This window comes from Protopterus annectens, chromosome 12.part0, assembly GCF_019279795.1.
Source record: "Protopterus annectens isolate FY-2018-M chromosome 12.part0, PAN1.0, whole genome shotgun sequence".
Taxonomy (NCBI): Eukaryota; Metazoa; Chordata; order Ceratodontiformes; family Protopteridae; genus Protopterus; species Protopterus annectens.
Genome location: NC_056746.1, coordinates 189,833,019 through 189,850,828, shown reverse-complemented (window position 1 = coordinate 189,850,828; position 17,810 = coordinate 189,833,019). Strand labels below are relative to the sequence as shown.

The window sequence follows — 17,810 nt, the reverse complement described above, 5'->3', positions numbered from 1 at the left end:
CGGATGAAATACAAAATACTTCACAAACAAATACAGAAATGTAAGTAATAACAGAATAATTCAGACTACACAGAAAAAATCTGTGTATATACATTCCAATAAACAAGCACAGTACAATGATCAATCCAGCAAAGTGCAATCTACAATAAATACATTAGTTTCTAAAGTGGGTCAATCTTCAGTGAATCTTGAGAGAGAAGAGACTCAAAAGGAGACAGGTTAGGCGACATGTCCTGTGTTGAAGCAGGAGCATTTGGCTTGGATGATGAAGTGCGTTTGTGGTTGCATTCTGAGTTTGGAATAAGTGATGATTTCCTTAATGCTGATGGGTAGAGCTTGCCAAAGGGCAGATGCCTGAGAGGAGAAAGCACATGCAGTGGTGTGGAGTTTGGTTCAAACATGGAATAAAGTCTCTCCCCTCCAAAAATACATCCTCCACTTTTTGGTGATCCCAATGCACACATTCTACTCATTTGCCATACTAATTGAAGTCCCAATAACCATTTCTATTTTCTGACACTTTCAAATGTAATCAAAAAATCTTTAAAATCTTTTTTTTACTAACTGAATAAACCTCACCACTCTAAAAAATGAACTTGCATTACTGAAGAAAAAAAATCACCTGCGACATAGCCAAAGAAAATTTTGGATAAATGCTTTCCACCTATAAACTAATTATATTAAACAACCCACCTCATATCCAAACCCGATGTAAAAAAACTGTCTTTTTAGATACACACACACACACACACACACACACACACACACACACACACACACACACACACACACACATACTTACTTCAGCATGCTACAAATACCCAAGTTAAAACAAAGACCATTGATAAATCTCTGCCATAAAAGGTTAAGGCTTAAGGGCTGTTAACAAGTTGTTTCCTGTGGTCCCCAGTTTAATTCCCTCATTTTTCCATTTGCCTACCGTGTAACTCAGATCAAGTCTGATCCACACAAGAGCAGAATGAACTACTCTAAGCCTCATGAGCTTTCAATCATAAACCTCATAATGTAAGTAAATAATTAAAAAAGCATTGAAGGTTGGATTCAGTCTGTCAATGGGCAAATCTTAGTGGGCCAAATTACATGTTCAGAGGCTGCATCTGACCAGCAGTATGGGTTTGAGACCTTTTATCTTGAGGTACTTTAAACTTCCATCTCTCACCTTTGTTTCCTTTGGCCTCTTTCTTCCTACAAAACTGGAGAGTAAGGACAGAGTTCCTAGTAGCCTGGAAACTATTTTATACACAGTGGTTAAAATGCACACAATATCACTCCTTTGGTACTGAAGACGGACATTCTTTTTACAGATCTTGTTACAGAAATCACACAGCTTTCATACAGTTCTGAAGAAAACTTGTAACAGTAAGACAACTATTAAGGTTCCTTCCTAAAAATATTAAAGTTGGCCTTTTAATTTCATGAGACTAATCAGAAAAATGTAATCAAGCTAAACATGCTTCATATAAAATACAAATTACAATGGTCCTGTCTAAAGTAGGAGAAATAATTTATATGTTTTGTTATTAACCATCCTGAACAAGACCAGTTACAATGGTGTCCTTGAGTAAAACTTTAAGAACTTGTTCTGTAAATTGTTTTACCATCTTCTTGGAATCAACTGAATGTTTTCCTTCTGTTAAAAGTAAAATGCATAAGGGAGACAAATACTTTGTGACATCAAAAACTTTGTATATTTAGTGCATGACTTTGTCTAATTTCCATTGAAATGTCAACTTTGTTTATTTAAGATGTACATGTTTGTATGACACACTATTACAGAACAATGCTATAAACAAAACAAGATTGTTGTAAATGAGAAAAATAGATGAGGCTAAACTTTATATAACACGTTGAAGAGGTACATTTTGAGCACATGTCTGAAGCCATCAATAGTTGGGATCAAATCTGTACCATTCTGGCAAAAGAATCCAAAGACATGGCCCCTGATACATCAAAGAGTGCCCCTGAACTATCAATCCAGACCCTGGAAACCTCAAAACACATGGTTCATGTGGGCCAGTATCGGCATAGAAGTTCCTAGAGGTAAGGGGGACTCAAGTTGTGAAGGTCTAAACACACCAGGACAAAGGTTTTGTAGGCACCAAGAGACCAAGAAGATATCCAGTAATTAGCATCTATATACCCAAGGAATTATCCTGGTGGCAAAGGTCCTGACCAGCTGTAAACAATTAAAGTCAGCATCCAGTGGCCCCAGGTAAAGGGCATTTTAGTAGTCTAAATGTGAGAGCACAGCATGTGTGGCCATGGGTAAATTGGCACATGTAATAAGTTGCTTGATCAGTGAAAAGTTCCTCATATAACAGAGCTTGATGATGGCAGAAACCCAGTCCTTAAAAGGTAAACACTTTGTCAAATATGCCACCTAGATTCCGCACCTTAGCCAAACTCCAGCTTGGCCCCACTATAAGTAATATCTGATGACAGAGCAGGGGTCAGAGAATTATGTATGGTGGCACTGATGATCACTGCTTTCGTCTTGATGGGACTAAGTGCAAAACATCCTGTGAAGATGAATCCTAGTATTATCCTAAATGACATTAGACAGGCTTTTATGACTCTAGACTTCAAAACTAGATAGTCTGAATCTCTGTTTTTAAGACATTTTATCTCTCTGCATGCCACCTAAAAATATCCTGGACTGATTTACTTTAACTGCTGCTGCTACTGTTGTAGGAAGTTTCATGTAAATGTTTTACAGGAAAACATTTTACAACTGTACTGCGGTGGTGGTGCTGCAGTAGCGTTGTCGCCTCACAGTAAGACGCTGTCCGGTTCGACTCTCAGCTAGAGCATTTTCTGCGTGGAGACATGCGTGAATGGGCGTACCTTCGTTGAAGGTTGTGTGTCAGGGCTGGCAACTGGGTCCGTAAAAATCAACTGCCAATCAGCGGACCGGAGTTCCACTGTGGCGACCCCCAACAGGGAAAAGCCGAAAGACCCAACAACATTTCATAAGTTTTTCCTGAAGACTTTTATCCACTGAAGCTTGTTGGTTTTTACAAAAAAAAAAATCACTTTTATCCTGATGGAATCGTTGAGCAAAGGTATTCTTCATTGTAATCTCCATTTTGGATATTTTTTACAGTTGCAGAATTAGCAAGATTTTTTTTTACAGGTCCTCTCCGATGAGTAGAAATGCTACATTTAACTATTAAAAAGTTATCAGATAATCTGTTTTCAACATCTGCATTTTGATTTTGTTTATAAAAATTAATTTTGGAACCCTCAATTGATATTCCTTCAGGATGCACTTTAATAAGGAGGCAAATAAGGTAAAGTGAGTATGTGAAACAATAAACTGTAGAAAGTGCTGAAATATTTTAGACCGTGATCCAGGAACAGTTTAGATGAACAAATATTCAGTTGTTTGTGGCTCACAATTTAAATTAGTCAGCCAACATTTTTACTTAACAAAAGCAAGTATGTATGTGGATGTGCTACTTGCTGAATAACTGTAGTGAGGTGTTAAAAATTCCCCTTCTAGCAGCTCAGTGCCATCTTGTAAAGTTTGTGCACTGACACAATCATCCCAGGTGAGACAAACTTCTTTACTGTTGTAAAAGTGTCCTGTAGTAGAAATATGCCAGACTGCTTGTATGCAGTATTTAGGGATGGTAAAATATGGTCTACTTCTTTTTTTTTTACATTAAGTTTACCAGAGCAAATTTCTGAATGTAAATACTCAAGTCATGCTGTGGATAGCTGACTGGTGGTCTGACAGAACCCACCTGGTTAGAGTCACAGGTGGCACTTCTGAAACCAAAAAGGTTATCAGTGGTGTACCACAGGACTCGGTGTCAGACCCTCTCCTACTCAACTTCTGTTTTTCAGACCTTCTGGCCAACACTCGACCTCAAGTTACCCAAGTTTAAAGGCAACTGTAAATTGGGTATTATTTGATCTTCCACCGACTCCCAATTGTTCCAACATGAGATCGACCATGTTAACATTTGATTCGAGGAACATGGTCTCAAATTAAAGTAAAAAGTATAACCTAGCTCATTTTCATAAACAAAACATTTTAACATACCATACAGGTGAAACACCCCTCCAATCAGATACTGCCTTAAAGGAGCTTGATAATTCCTCATGGTTTGTCCATCACCGACAATCATGTCACATCAGTATTTTGGAAAGCCTTTCTAGCTGGCTGATTTAATTTCTGAAGGCATCTCCTCTAGATCCAAAGTCTTAACCCCCCTTTACTTGTATCTTATCAGACCCATTATTGAATATAATGCAACATTTGGCATGCATTTGTCTAAACATATCATGAAAACCTTAGAGATTCAAAAATAAAATGATTAGTGGCCTCAAAAATGTTATTTATCAGATAAGATCTTCTGGTCTTTCTCTCTGTATTTAGTCTCTTATAGGCTCATCCATAAAGATCTGTTTCTTGCCTTTGAAGCCATGAAAGATACACTGTTATTAAAAAAAAATTAAACCTTTATCAACAGATAAACAAGAACTTCTAGAGAAATATATGACACTGTGTTTTACACGAACTTCAGAATGAACTGGCTCCCCACTTACGCACCATGTTCAATAATAGCCTCTCATCAGGCTTTGTGCCCACTGAATGGCGCACAGCAACAGTTATCCCACTCCACAAAGGGGGAGCCACCACTGATCCCGGGAACTATAGACCTATTAGCCTGACGAGCCTGGTCTGCAAAGCCATGGAACATATCATCATGGAACTCGTAAACAAAGACATTGGTAACCTCCAAACTCTGGATCCCACCCAGTTCGGGTTTGAGAAAGGCAGATCATGCCTCCTGAACCTGATCGACTTCTTTGAGGCAGTCACCAAAACCGTAGATGAGGATAAAGTGGTTCACACAGCCTATCTTGACCTCGCCAAGGCTTTCAACACCATCCCCCATTCTGGAATTACAGCTAAACTCAATAAACTAGGCATAAATCCCTACGCCACAAGATGGGTTGCCAACTGGCTCACTGACAGAACCCACACTGTAAAAGTTGCAGACTCCAAATCTGACCTCAAACCAGTGACAAGTGGAGTACCACAGGGTTCCATCCTGGGACCACTCCTGTTTGGTATTTACTTCTCTGAAGTACAGGCTAACACAGAAGGCCTCTGGCTAACAAAGTTCGCAGATGACTGCAAACTAGGAGCCCTAGTCAAGTCCCCAAATGATGTGAACATCCTACAGAAGGGCCTCTCTGAGACAGATGCCTGGTGTCAGAGCCATGACGTCAAGCTCAATGCCAAAAAGTGCAGTGTCATCCCCTTTGGTAAAAACTCTGTACCCATGAACTACCACATAGGCAGCAATCTACTTAACACCGAATGCATGATAAGAGACCTTGGGGCCCAGGTGGACAGTAGTCTCTCCTTTGATAGTCACATCGCCACAGTAGTCAGGAAGTCCTTCTACATGGCACACCTCATCATAAAAGGGTTCCCGTCCAGGAAAAAAAAAAAGAGGTCATCGTTACCCTCTACTCATCACTCATTAGACCCATTATAGAGTACAACGCTCCTTTTGGAATGTACCTCACAAGACATCTGCAGCAGCTGGAAAGGCCACAAAAGTACCTCACAAAGGAGGATTACTGGAGTCAAACAAATGCCTTACACTGACCGCCTCAAAAAACTCCAGCTTTACTCTGTAGCATATCGCCTGCTCAGAGGTGATCTCTGCCTAACATATAAAGCTATGTCATACCCAGAGCTGTTGGACATGCTACACCTAAAGAAATCCCAATCCCTCCGAGCTACACGCTCTAGGGACCTAAACCTTGTCACCACAATAAACAGGGCATGCTGGAGGGATAGATTCCTATCCCACAGACTTCCCATACTCTGGAACAGGCTACCCCTCTATGTCAAGCAAAGTTCTTCATTAGCACTCTTCAAGAAAAATCTTGAGTGGATGGGAAATAGGAAATACACCCCGGGGATCACGTCTGTGTCTCTGCTCGTCAGTGGCATAGGAAAATAACTTTCTTGGGTGGCGTAAGCCAGGGAATCTTGTTGGCTAGGCTTGCATAGGCCCTTGGGCCGATAGCCTAGTACCTACCTATGAAAACATTTGGAATGGAAGATGTGAAATTACTAGCAGAAGCCTATGCATAATTTGACATGATTTTCGAAGGGATAATAACTAGACTAGATTGGACAGAAACTATATTTCACATCAGTAAGAATTATTTAAATTGACAGTTTTGAAACACATCCAATAACTATTTCACACCCAGCACCAATAAAGACTAAGATACAGATGCATGATAATAAAGTAAAAATGAGGCCCTGGTGCTTTCCTACTTATCTATTAAAATGAGGGGATTTTAAGTTGTGAAAATAATTTAACACTTGCAAGTAAATACACAAATTTCTTCAGGAGAAATAACGGAAAAAGATTTTGGATCCAGACACATATGGAGAACGGTTAACAATATTACATGCACACACATATGTAGAACAGTTAACAATATTACATGCACAAAATAGCAGAAAATACTTTGAGAACTAAGCAAAAGAACGGACAAAAGAAATTTTACAAATAAGCAGTGAAGTAACCTATGTATTGGTAGAAAATAACTAGGGAGAGAAAAGTCACAGTGGGATGAGCCGAAGCAGAAGTTCAGACTGGGGGTTAGAGAATGCCATCCCTATCAGGGATTGATAAAATTACATGCATAGAGAAAGGGATAGAAGAGTGTTAAATGGAAGACCAGCTCTGGTTGAGTTTATAGTGGGGTCTAGAACAAAAGTGGGGTAAAAAGTAATAAATTAATAGCACATAAAAAATAATGTGTGATACGTACAACAATCGATTAAGAGAAGTGAGAAAAATACTGAGAAGGAAGAACAATATATAAAGAAACAACGGAAAGATATCTGTATGGCTTCCAAGTATGCAATAAAAAGTTTAAGATTTCTGCATAGAACTGCTTGCAATAGGTATTTCTATGTCTCAAGTAGACTTCAGAGAATTTTTCCACAGGTACTTACTGGAGGGGTGATGGGAATAATTTTTTTTTTTTTTTTTTTTTTTGAGGAAGGTAATAGAAATTACCTACAAGATACTTTGTCAGAAGTGTTAAGGGAGCAACTTGTTTTAAAGCTTGAATACAGAAACTGAACTAATAAGACACAGCAAAGCCTTACCACGTTTAATGCAGCTGGCTGCCAGAAAAACAGTTGGTAGGAATTGGAAATCAAACGCAAAAACAACTAACAGAATTGTTGAATTCTGTAAGCGAGATAAAAACAACTGGAGGTGGGATCTTTAGAAAACCGAAGGAGTAAACTAAACAGAAATAAATGGAAAATTTGGGAACAAGACATACAGACCAGTGTTCAGAAGGAATATTTCAGGGAAAACAGGACTTGTGCCATCTATGCAATGTTAAGCTGAATGACTAAAGACAAAACTGTACCTGTGTAATGTGCACAAATGAGCAAAACTGGTCTAACGGTTTGGTTTCTTTTTTTTGTACGTGAATTGTACTCATGTCACTATGCAATATGCAATGCTAATAAAGAAGCTTTAAAAACAGATAAGGCACATTGGTGTGACAAATTCATACTCCAGTGCAACCCTCACATCTGGAACAAACTTCCATTACATGTGAATAAGAGTAACACCCTTGCAACCTTCAAGGTAAACTTAGATAATTGTATGATAGCCTCAAATTCTCCACCAGTCTATCTCATCTTGCCATACTAGGCACTCCAAGGCAGAGTCTGAAATCCACATGGACCTTTTTCAGACTCGGTTAGGAGTGTTGTCTTAATAAAATACAAGTTAGTAAACAGGAAGAATTGAGCCCAATTCCAATCTAAAACAAACCAAAAATGCCATACAATGACCAAATGCCTCTACCACATCTGAACTACACTGTCTATTTCAAAATCACAACTTATTCTTCTAATGAATTATCACTTTAAACTATGCCCTATTTTGAGTCTTAATTAAATGATTACACCCATCTTTGTTCTGAAAAGTAACCATTCAAGAAATACAGCTATCTAGGAAAATATAGCTCTGCAAGCTCAAATGGTATCCCCAGCCAAATTCTTCAAAAAAATTGTAATCCTTTCGACATAGCTCAGGAACCTTGTATGAACTATGGTAGAATACCAGTTATTCAAAACCAGAAAACTACCAGCAAAAACTGTTTAAATGCGGTCAACAGCTAAACAATACACAACGGAAAAACAACAAAGCCAGACCGACAAAGCCAAGAAAAAATAGCTTTTACTGCACTAAGGAAGGGTTATACCTGAAAGTTTTGCAGGATTTTATTTGAAATGTTATTAAAGTTCTTTTCTCTTGGCTTTGTTGGCCCAACTTTGTTGATGATCTTAGTTAGTCTCACCAGAGGTAATATATAATTAGCAACCATGGGATTTGTAAGACCAGTCCAAACAGGATAGGTTAAATCATGCACCAAGGTGGGAAATTGGCTAGGCTTACGTGACCCAGAAGGGCAGCTAGCCTAGTATTTACAGTGCATATAAAAAGTTTACACACCCCTGTTAAAATGCCAAGTTTTTGTGATATAAAAAATGAGACCACAATAAATAATTTCAAAACTTTTTCCACCTTTAATGTTACCTGTACAATTCAATTGAAAAAACAAACAAATCTGTTTGGGGAAAATAAAAAAAATGTACAATAAGCTGGTTGCATAAGTGTGCACACCCTTAAACTAATACTTTGTTGACGCACCTTTTGATTTAATTACAGCAGTCTTCTTTAGTCACCTGCCATCAATTAAAATTCTCTGATTAACCCCAAATAAATTTCAGCTGTCCTAGTAGGATTTTCCTGACATTTACTCAGTTGCCTGCTACAGCAAAAACCATTATTCACAGAGAGCTTACAAAGCATCAAAGGGATCTCACTGTTGAAAGGGATCAGTCAGAAGGGTACAAAAAAATTTCCACAGCATTAGATATACCATGGAACACAGTGAAGACAATCAAAAAGTGGAGAAAATATGGGACAACAGTGACGTTGCAAAGAACAGGACGTCCCTCTAAAATTGATGACAGATGCAGACAAGACAAAAACTGGTCAGGGAGGCTGCCAAGAGACATACAGCAATATTGAAGAACATGCAGGAATTTCTGGCAAGTACTGGTTGTGTACTACATGTGTTAATTCTCCATATGTCTGAGCTATGGGGTATGGTTGCAAGACGGAAGCCTTTTCTCACACAGAAAAGCATCCAGGCCTGGCTAAAATTTGCAAAACAATACATCAAGTTTCCCAAAAGCATGTGGGAAAATGTGTTATGGTCTGATGGAGACCAAGGTTGAACTTTTTGGTCACAATTTCAAAAGGTACATTTGCACAAAAACAACACTTCGCATCACCAAAAGAACACCATCCCCACAGTGAAGCATGCTGGTGACAGTATCATGCGTTGGAGTTGCTTTAACTCAGCTGGAACTGGGGCTTTAGTCAAGGTGGAGGGAATTATGAACGGTTCCAAATACCACTCACTTTTGGCCCAAAACCTTCAGGCATATGCTAGAAAGCTGAAGATGAAGAGGAATTTCACTATTCAACACGACAATGACCCCAAGCATACATCCAAATCAACAAAAGAATGGCTTCACCAGAAAAAAAATTAAAGTTTCAGAATGACCCAGCCAGACCCCAGAACTAAATCCAATAGAAAATCTGTGTGGTGACCAGAAGAGGGCTGTGCACAAGAGATGCCCTCACAATCTGACAAATTTGGAGCGCTTTGGCAAGGAAGACTGGGCAAATATTGCCAAGTCAAGATGTGCCATGCTGATAGACGTCTACCCAAGAAAACTGAATGGTGTAATTAAATCAAAAGGTGTTTCAACATAGCATTAATTTAAGGGTGTGCACACTTATCCAGCTTATTGTACGTTTATTCTTTATATTTTTTCCCCAACAGATTTGTTTTTCAATTGAATTGTACAGGTTATAGGTCACATTAAATGAGGGAAAAGTTTTGTAATGATTTCTTGTGGTCTCATATTTTTATATCACAAAAACCTGCCATTTTAACAGGGGTGTGTAAACTTTTTATATCCACTGTACCTATGAATATATCAATCTATCACTAACAAATAGCAACTTCATGTACCTTTGAGAGAACGCCATGACACCTCTGTCCAAGCAAGAGTTGCCCTTTCTCGCCTGAAATTTTAGATATCTATTCTTACCCCACAACCAAAATATTCTACAAACTGCTTTGTCTTTCCAACTCACATCTTGTCTTATGCCTTCAGAAAAGGGGAAAGTGCTTGAACTGATCCTTTCTAGACAGTGTGTGGTTAGTGCGGCAGAGTGTATCAAGGGAAACTCAATGGTACAGTCTATCAACTTAGCCAAAGGTTTTGGTTCAGTGCAACATCCCTTTCTTCTACAAGAATTAACATGAGATAAAGTCATTACTACTGCCCAGCTGGCTCAGGTTCAATTAATAGCTCTGGTGACTGACAGAACAGCAGAAAAAGGAATAAGCATTACAATCCCAGTGGAGACAGCAGTCTCAGAGCAATTCCCCTCATGATTATACCTGTGGAAGATGAGAACGCGAGAGAGGGTGTGAGCCAAAGAAAGGAAGAGGGTGGAACTTAGACTGAGCTGCTACAGAGGTGGGATGTTACATCAGCATGTCCCTACTGCATGCCCGCCCCTCAGATGCTACAGAGATCACAAGGGAGGGGAGACAGAGGGTAAATCATAAAAACAGAAAAAAAAAAAAAAACAACAGCAGAAACAGTAGACAGTAACCCCCTCTGAACTCCCTTAGGATCCAGACTGGCACCAGCCTTCAATCAGTGAAAGTCCATAGAAGAAATCAGAAGCCGACAGACCTGGAAATTGATATTGGGGTAAGCAGGAAAAAATGATGCAAGGGGAGCAAAGCAAAAAAAACACACACACCAAACTCATAGTCCATCCCAGACATTCGTCAAGCTATTTAAGATCCTGGCAAGCTCAAACAAATGGTAAATGATAACTTACTGTACAGTTCCAAAATACTTCCTGTAAAATAACAAATCCTTTAAAGTATTTTTCAGTATCTTTCTTTCATGGGTGGGAAGGTTTCATCAAGACCCAAGAGTTATCATTAGTAACATACAAAAATCAAACAGCAACTCAGCATATTACAAGTAATACAACTGGTCCTTATGGCAAACAAAATTAATTAATTAGTATAAAAAAGCATGTGCCTTACCACAAAATAAAAGAACAACTGCAGTCTGCCTGTAGTAATTAACCAATTTATCAGAATTCCCCCATCATGTCTGTAGCACTAACATTTACTGTAGGAATTTATACACTCACAAATCTGGACTTAAAGTAAACACTGTTCATTTTGCTCCAGATAATTCTCCTACATTTCAAACCATTCATTCTCTTCAAAAACATACATGCTCTCCCCCCTCAGTAGTTTCTACAATGACAAAGTACAGTTGTGTAAAATCTTGCCATAACAGTACATGTCCTTGCCTTCACTGCTGCAGTATTCATTAAGTATGGGATCCGTTGCCATGGAAGTCTGACGTCCAGCCAGTCTACCAAAGCCTACCATTGTTTTAAGGTATGCTGAACATCAGCCAAATGCTCCTCACATAGCATAGGGCATAAATCTGATGTTCAGACGTACCATCCTCAGAATTAATTGCCCCAGTAGGAACAACAGTCCAAGGAAAACCAAAGAGAATCTGCACATCCAGGAAGAAAAAAGACTAGGGGAATGGAGGGTGGGAAGTGAATACTGCACTGGTGAAAGCAAGGACATCTACCATTATGGTACGATTTTATACTACTGTACCATGTCCTTACATTCACCACTGCAGTATTCATTATGTATGGGAGAGTGCCAAAGCTCAAGAAGAAACCTGGCAAGAGGAAGCAGCAGTAGAGCCCTCTAAGAAACCATGAAGAATGGCATTAGCAAAAACCAGTATAGCTCTGGAGATACCATCCATCTTGTAGTGTTTGGTAAAAGTATGCACAAAAGTCCAGGCAGCGGCTTCAAGGATAGACTTAGTGTCCAAGCCCTTGCAAAAAGCACCAGAAGAAGCCACAGCTCTAGTAGAATGAGCCTGTTCAGAAGAAGGAAGGCTCTCACCATGAAAAGTGTTGAAATCAAAGTAGAAATAGTTTGCTTGGAAACAGACAATCCTAAAGACCTAGGATGAAAGGAAACAAACAACTGATCAGATTTTCTCATAGCTTTAGTCTTATCCAAATAAAGTCTGAGCTGTCTATGCATGTCCAAAGTGTGCAGCAACCTGTCAATGCCAGATTTCAGAGATGAGAAAAAAGTGGCAAATTAAGACTGACTATGTAACAACTCATTAAACCACCTTCGGCATAAAAGAAGGGATTAGTACACAAGGATACTCTGTCCTCATGGAATATCAAAAAATGCAGACAAGCCATAAGGGCTTGTAACTCAGACATCTGTCTGGCAGACGTAAGAGCTAGCAAAAGAACTGTCTTCCAAGAACAAGGTTGCATGAAAGCTGAAACAGCTGGCTCAAAAGGAGCCCTAATCAGTTTCTTCAGAACAAAGTTAAAATCCCAGGAAGGAGGAACAGGCTTCCTGGGAGGTCTAATATTAAGGAAGCCTTTAAGAAATTGCTTAGCCTCAAATCTAGAAGCTAAAGGAGAGGTTAAAGGAAGACAAGCAGAAAGAGCTGAAAAGTGGGCCTTAATAGAGGAATAGGCCAAACCAGCATTGAACAAGTCACACAAAAGACAGAACCAAAGGAATATCTACAGTAAGTGGGTCCAGGTTACAACAAAGAGACACCAAATAGAGAACCTCTTCCATTTGGATAAGTAGGATTTCCTAGTACTACATTTTCTGGCCTCCTACAGGACCTACAGCATGTACTCAGAAAAAAGGTGCCAACGAGGAATCAAAACCCTATCATCCACAGTGGCCAGTTGAAGCCTGCACAGGTGGGGATGGATAAGGGATGCCTTGTCTTGTATGAGTAGACCCACTCTGTAAGGTAACTTGTGATAACTGCTCTTGACTAGATGCAGATGTATAGGGAACCAGTGCTGTCACTACCAAAAGGGAGTCACCAACAAGATTTTGGGAGCATCCTGTTGAATCTTGAACAGGACGTTCGGTATGAGAGGAAGGGGAGAGAATGCATAAAGAAATATCTCCTTCCAAGAAAACGAGAGGGCATCTACCTTCCACACCAGATGACCTGGGACTCTAGCACAAAACAGAGGAAGCTGATTGTTCAGAGGGGAGGCAAATAGATCTCGTAGAGGAGTACCCCACTGGTGAACAATGTCCAGAAATACATCCCTGTGAAGCTTCCATTCATGGGATTGAGTGAAGGACCTGCTCAGAGAGAAGAAAAAGAACGAAACCCCAACTGGGTACTAACCTGCAATGGTGAGGACTTCAGCAAACAGATGTAATCACATAAATGCAGTAAAAATGGCAGAACACGGACATAGGCAAACAGACTGATGGTTTGAAACAGTATTCAGACTGGCGGCAAAGAAGTTCTGAGATGGTACACCTGAATGTCACCTTTACGCCCTAATCTATGTGAGGAGCATTTGGCTGACATTCAGCATACCTTAAAGCAATGGCAGACTGGCTGGACATTGGGCTCCCACAGCTGGGAATCTCATAAGTAATGGATAATGCAGGACACCTACTGTGAGTGCCCATTTTTAAATTCAAACAGTTCCCATAAAACCTTTCATACTTTATTCAATTCATCCCATTGTACTTGCCTAAGGATTATTAAACTGAATAAAGAATTCCAAGTAAAAGACTCACCAGCCCAATTTGGCTTTGTCAAGGGAGGATTATGCCTATTAAACTTGGTGGACTTCTTTGAGAAGGTCACCAAGGCAATGGATGAGAGTAAAACCATGCATACCACCTACCTGAACATGGCTAAAGCATTTGATACAATACTTCATTCAGATATAGTTGACAAACACACTGAACTGGACATAACTCCCTACATAACTCACCTGGATTGCCAGATGGCTCATAGACAGTACCCAAGAAGTCAGGATTGGTAATACCACCTCCACTATGAAACTGGTCACCAGAGGGGTACCTCAGGGCTCCATGCTGGGACTGCTCCTATGTGGCATCTACTTCCTGGAGGAAAAGCTAATGTCAAAGACCTTTGGCTGACCAAGTTCACAGGCAACTGCAAATTGGCTGCCATCTTAGATTTACCCATGACACAAACATTTTACAAGAGGGTCTAACACAAGCAAATAACTGGTGCCAAAATCACCGATTAAAACTTAATGCCCAGAAATGCATTATACTGCCTTTTGGGAAGACTGCAACCCTAGCTAATTACTCCAGCGATAAGACACGTCTAAGAGTTAACTCAATAGTCAGTGACCTGGGAACATACGTAAACAGTAATTTGGCTTTTGACAAACATGTGCCCAAGGTAGTAAGAAAATCAATCTATGTTGTCCAACTTGCAAGTAAGGGCATGGCATCCAGGTTCAAGGAAGTCATAGTGCCATTTAGTGATGGGTTTGATAAGGGCTGAATACAGTGCAAAACCCCACTTCAGAATGCACCCGACCAAACATATGCAACAGGTGGAATGCCCACAAATGCTCCTTACCAGGAGAATGCAGGGTATAAACACATTGCCCTATACAGATTTCCTTACAGCACCATCTCTATACTCTTGTCTCCTACAGATTACTGACTGGAGATCTATGCCTGGCATACAAGGTATCATCAGATCCAGCTCTGATGGACATTTTTGCACATCCTTAAAATGAACAGCATCAGAACACTAGAACCAAGAATTTAAATTTTGCTTCTGACATAAATAAGACATGTTGGTGACACAGATATGCGTCTCAGGCAATCCCCATGCTCATGAACAGGCGTCCAATCCATCTGAAGCACAGTCCACCCAACCTACTTAAGTAACCTTGACCAATGGATGGGAAATTGAATATTCATCCCGGGTCTGGCCAACCATGTCTCTGATAAACAGAGGCACAGTAATGACCAAACTAACATACCCGTCCCACAAGTAATCTCTAGAAACTTCCTAACATATCCCCTCCTAATGTTCATTCTACACAGGCTCACAACTGGGTTGGATTACATGGGTATGAGCTTATGAACTGCTGGTGCACTTACTGCACAAAGAATGCTAAACTCTTTACCTGCAATTATTGTAACTTCTATATTAAATGTAACTTAGGTGGTGCCCTTGGATCAATCTCAAAAGACACTTGCCCACAGGATCAATCCCAATTGACTCAAAAAGAAAATTACTCTCACATAATAGGACAACCGCAACACGTCTACCCAAAACTACCTGTTATGCAGATCACCAGTATTCAGTAAAAGTTTGTGAACTTATTATGGAAAATTATATAAAGAAACAAAATCTTTATACTCTACTCATTCCCAACAACAACATAATTATGTTCAATTTTTTGAACATTTCAACAACCTACAGAAATAACCTGGCAGTAGTGTAAACGTACTTTGAATTCTTGAAAAAATTAGAAGTTGTAGTTGTAAAGAAAATCCTTATCCATGACTTCTCCAAACTCACCACAAAGCAGACTGTCCAAGGGGCACATACCTGCAGTACCAACTGGATAACTACACAATCTTCCAACATCAAGCTTACAGCTTGGTGTAATCTGCGACCTCTTTCTTATTAATTAATCACTGCAGCATTAACAACAAAGTAATGTTATACAGAAGTCACTCGGTAGGTTACAGAACAGCAGGAGACCCGACTTAATCCATATATCGGACTAGTTGTCTCCTCTTTCCCACAAATGCTGCAACCCCCAGTCATGCCAATTAATGTGTATATTACCAGAAAAAAAAGACAGCGAACCTATCTACACCGCACTGCTAGCAAAACTACACTTTTACTGTGAAGTACATGGAATAAACCTTCAAGCAAAAGTTCTCTACGCTGTATGCACAGTACCTTCAACAAATACTGAATTAAGTTTCAGTAATAAATCGCACACTGTAAACATCAAGCAAAATGAAAAATTGCTTATATTTCTACAAAATCTTTGAACACAGCTTAAAAATCAACTACTTATTGAGCAAAACTCACAGCCTGACTTTGGACACATTATGTAGGGGGAGTGGGGCTGGGCACCTAGAACATGTTTGTGCAGTACTGCTACATTTTAATCTAAACATGTATTACGACTTCGCTTCAGCTCAAAATACAACACGAAACTTAATCAAGCGCCTGAGATATGCTAAAGTAATGGTGCGACAGAGTCCTTTATTTGCCATTGTGGTGGGATGCTTAAACTGCGTTATAACAGCCTTACGGAAACCCTGGCATATCAGCCAAGTAGCTATCACGGGGGGGGGATACGGCAGCTAAGGTAAAATCACAAATCCTACTTTTCTACAAAATGACGGCAATCTAAATTTACAGTACACAATACAGCCCCCCCCCCCCCAAAAAAAAAAAAAAAATCTGCCTTAAAATTCAAAGCCATTACTTTAAAACAACACGCCTCCAAAAATCAAGTACTGTCAGCTCACAAAAAAAAATCTGAAGTACTCCTAGTACACAGAATGGAACCCCTCATTTCCATCCCTTACGGTGACCCAGGCCAGCAGAGCAATTGCACAATAAGTAATGCTTTACCGTTTCGATGTACTCGGCCTTATTGTAAAGCATCTCACATAACTCCATACTGAAATATTTCCCTTTATAAGATGTCAAAAGCTACAGCGGACGCCTGTCAAACCTCACACTTGCAGAAAACCATACCAACACTTCCGGGAACAAAGATAATTTCCGCTTAGCTGACAGACACAGTTAGTTCATCCCTGTTGTATCGACCTTTCAGACTCGGCAAAGATAGAGATCTTCAGGTGAAAAATAAAAAAAAAACTTCCAAAGTTGGAACAAGGACATTTGTTTTTGTTTGTTTTTCTTGGTGTCCTTGCAGTATACGCCTCCATGTAGCAGAAAGTGTTTTATTCTTTCATTTTTCACTATTCGCTTTATCCTATTGAGGATCATGGGGCGGAGCCTGTACAAGAAAACAACAGGAGCAAAGCTGAGAAACCGCTCTGGATGGGAGGACACTTGGTCTCAGAAAATAGGCACAGATGACAGAAGCTGCGGTCTTACTGACCTCTTTCATATACATTTTTTACTATGTAACTACCTGTAGGGACGTCCCCGATTTTGACTCAAGCTATGGCTCTAGCCCTCTTAACCCATTCTAAATATTTTTAGGAGAAAAGGTGGTGAATTACACTTAAATAATGGCAATAATTAGAGTCGCAAGTTTCATTTACTTCATAAAATGTATATTAATTCATATTCTGTTATTCTATCAATGTTTCAAGTTAATAGTACTAATATATTTTTTAATTGTCCTTGATTATTTCCATATCGGTCCCTGATTTGTTGAGGTTATGCCAAGCCCATTGCACAGGTATCCCTTTTCAGGGATGACCGAGTGCACTGTCTAGTTAAGTGACATCCTCAGGAAATGGAGATCGAAGGAATTGAACCTGGTACCAGAGCTTTAATCCTCTATGCTAACTGACAGACTATTTCTAGGATGTGTGAGGAAAACTTTTAGTTATGTACTCACCATAACTTCAGATGTTTGGGATCCATCTCGCCTACATTCAGACTGATGGGTTCAGAGCCGATCCCTCGGCTCCGACTCGGCACGCTTATGCTATAGAGCGACGCCTCTTATTGGCTGAGCTATCTTTATCCCAGGATGCACCACCACTAATCC

At 39.7% G+C, this 17,810-nt stretch overlaps 1 protein-coding gene across 1 annotated transcript in view; it reads right to left on the bottom strand.

Annotated features, from left to right (window-relative positions):
* DCTN5 (dynactin subunit 5) overlaps window positions 1–17,015 on the bottom strand; it is a 539,047-nt gene extending 522,032 nt beyond the window's left edge. The window contains exon 1 of the mRNA XM_044089230.1: window positions 16,694–17,015. Coding sequence (XP_043945165.1) covers window positions 16,694–16,741 — 48 coding nt within the window. The 5' untranslated portion in view covers window positions 16,742–17,015. The remainder of the gene's footprint in view (window positions 1–16,693) is intronic.
* Between the last annotated feature and the right edge of the window lie 795 nt (window positions 17,016–17,810).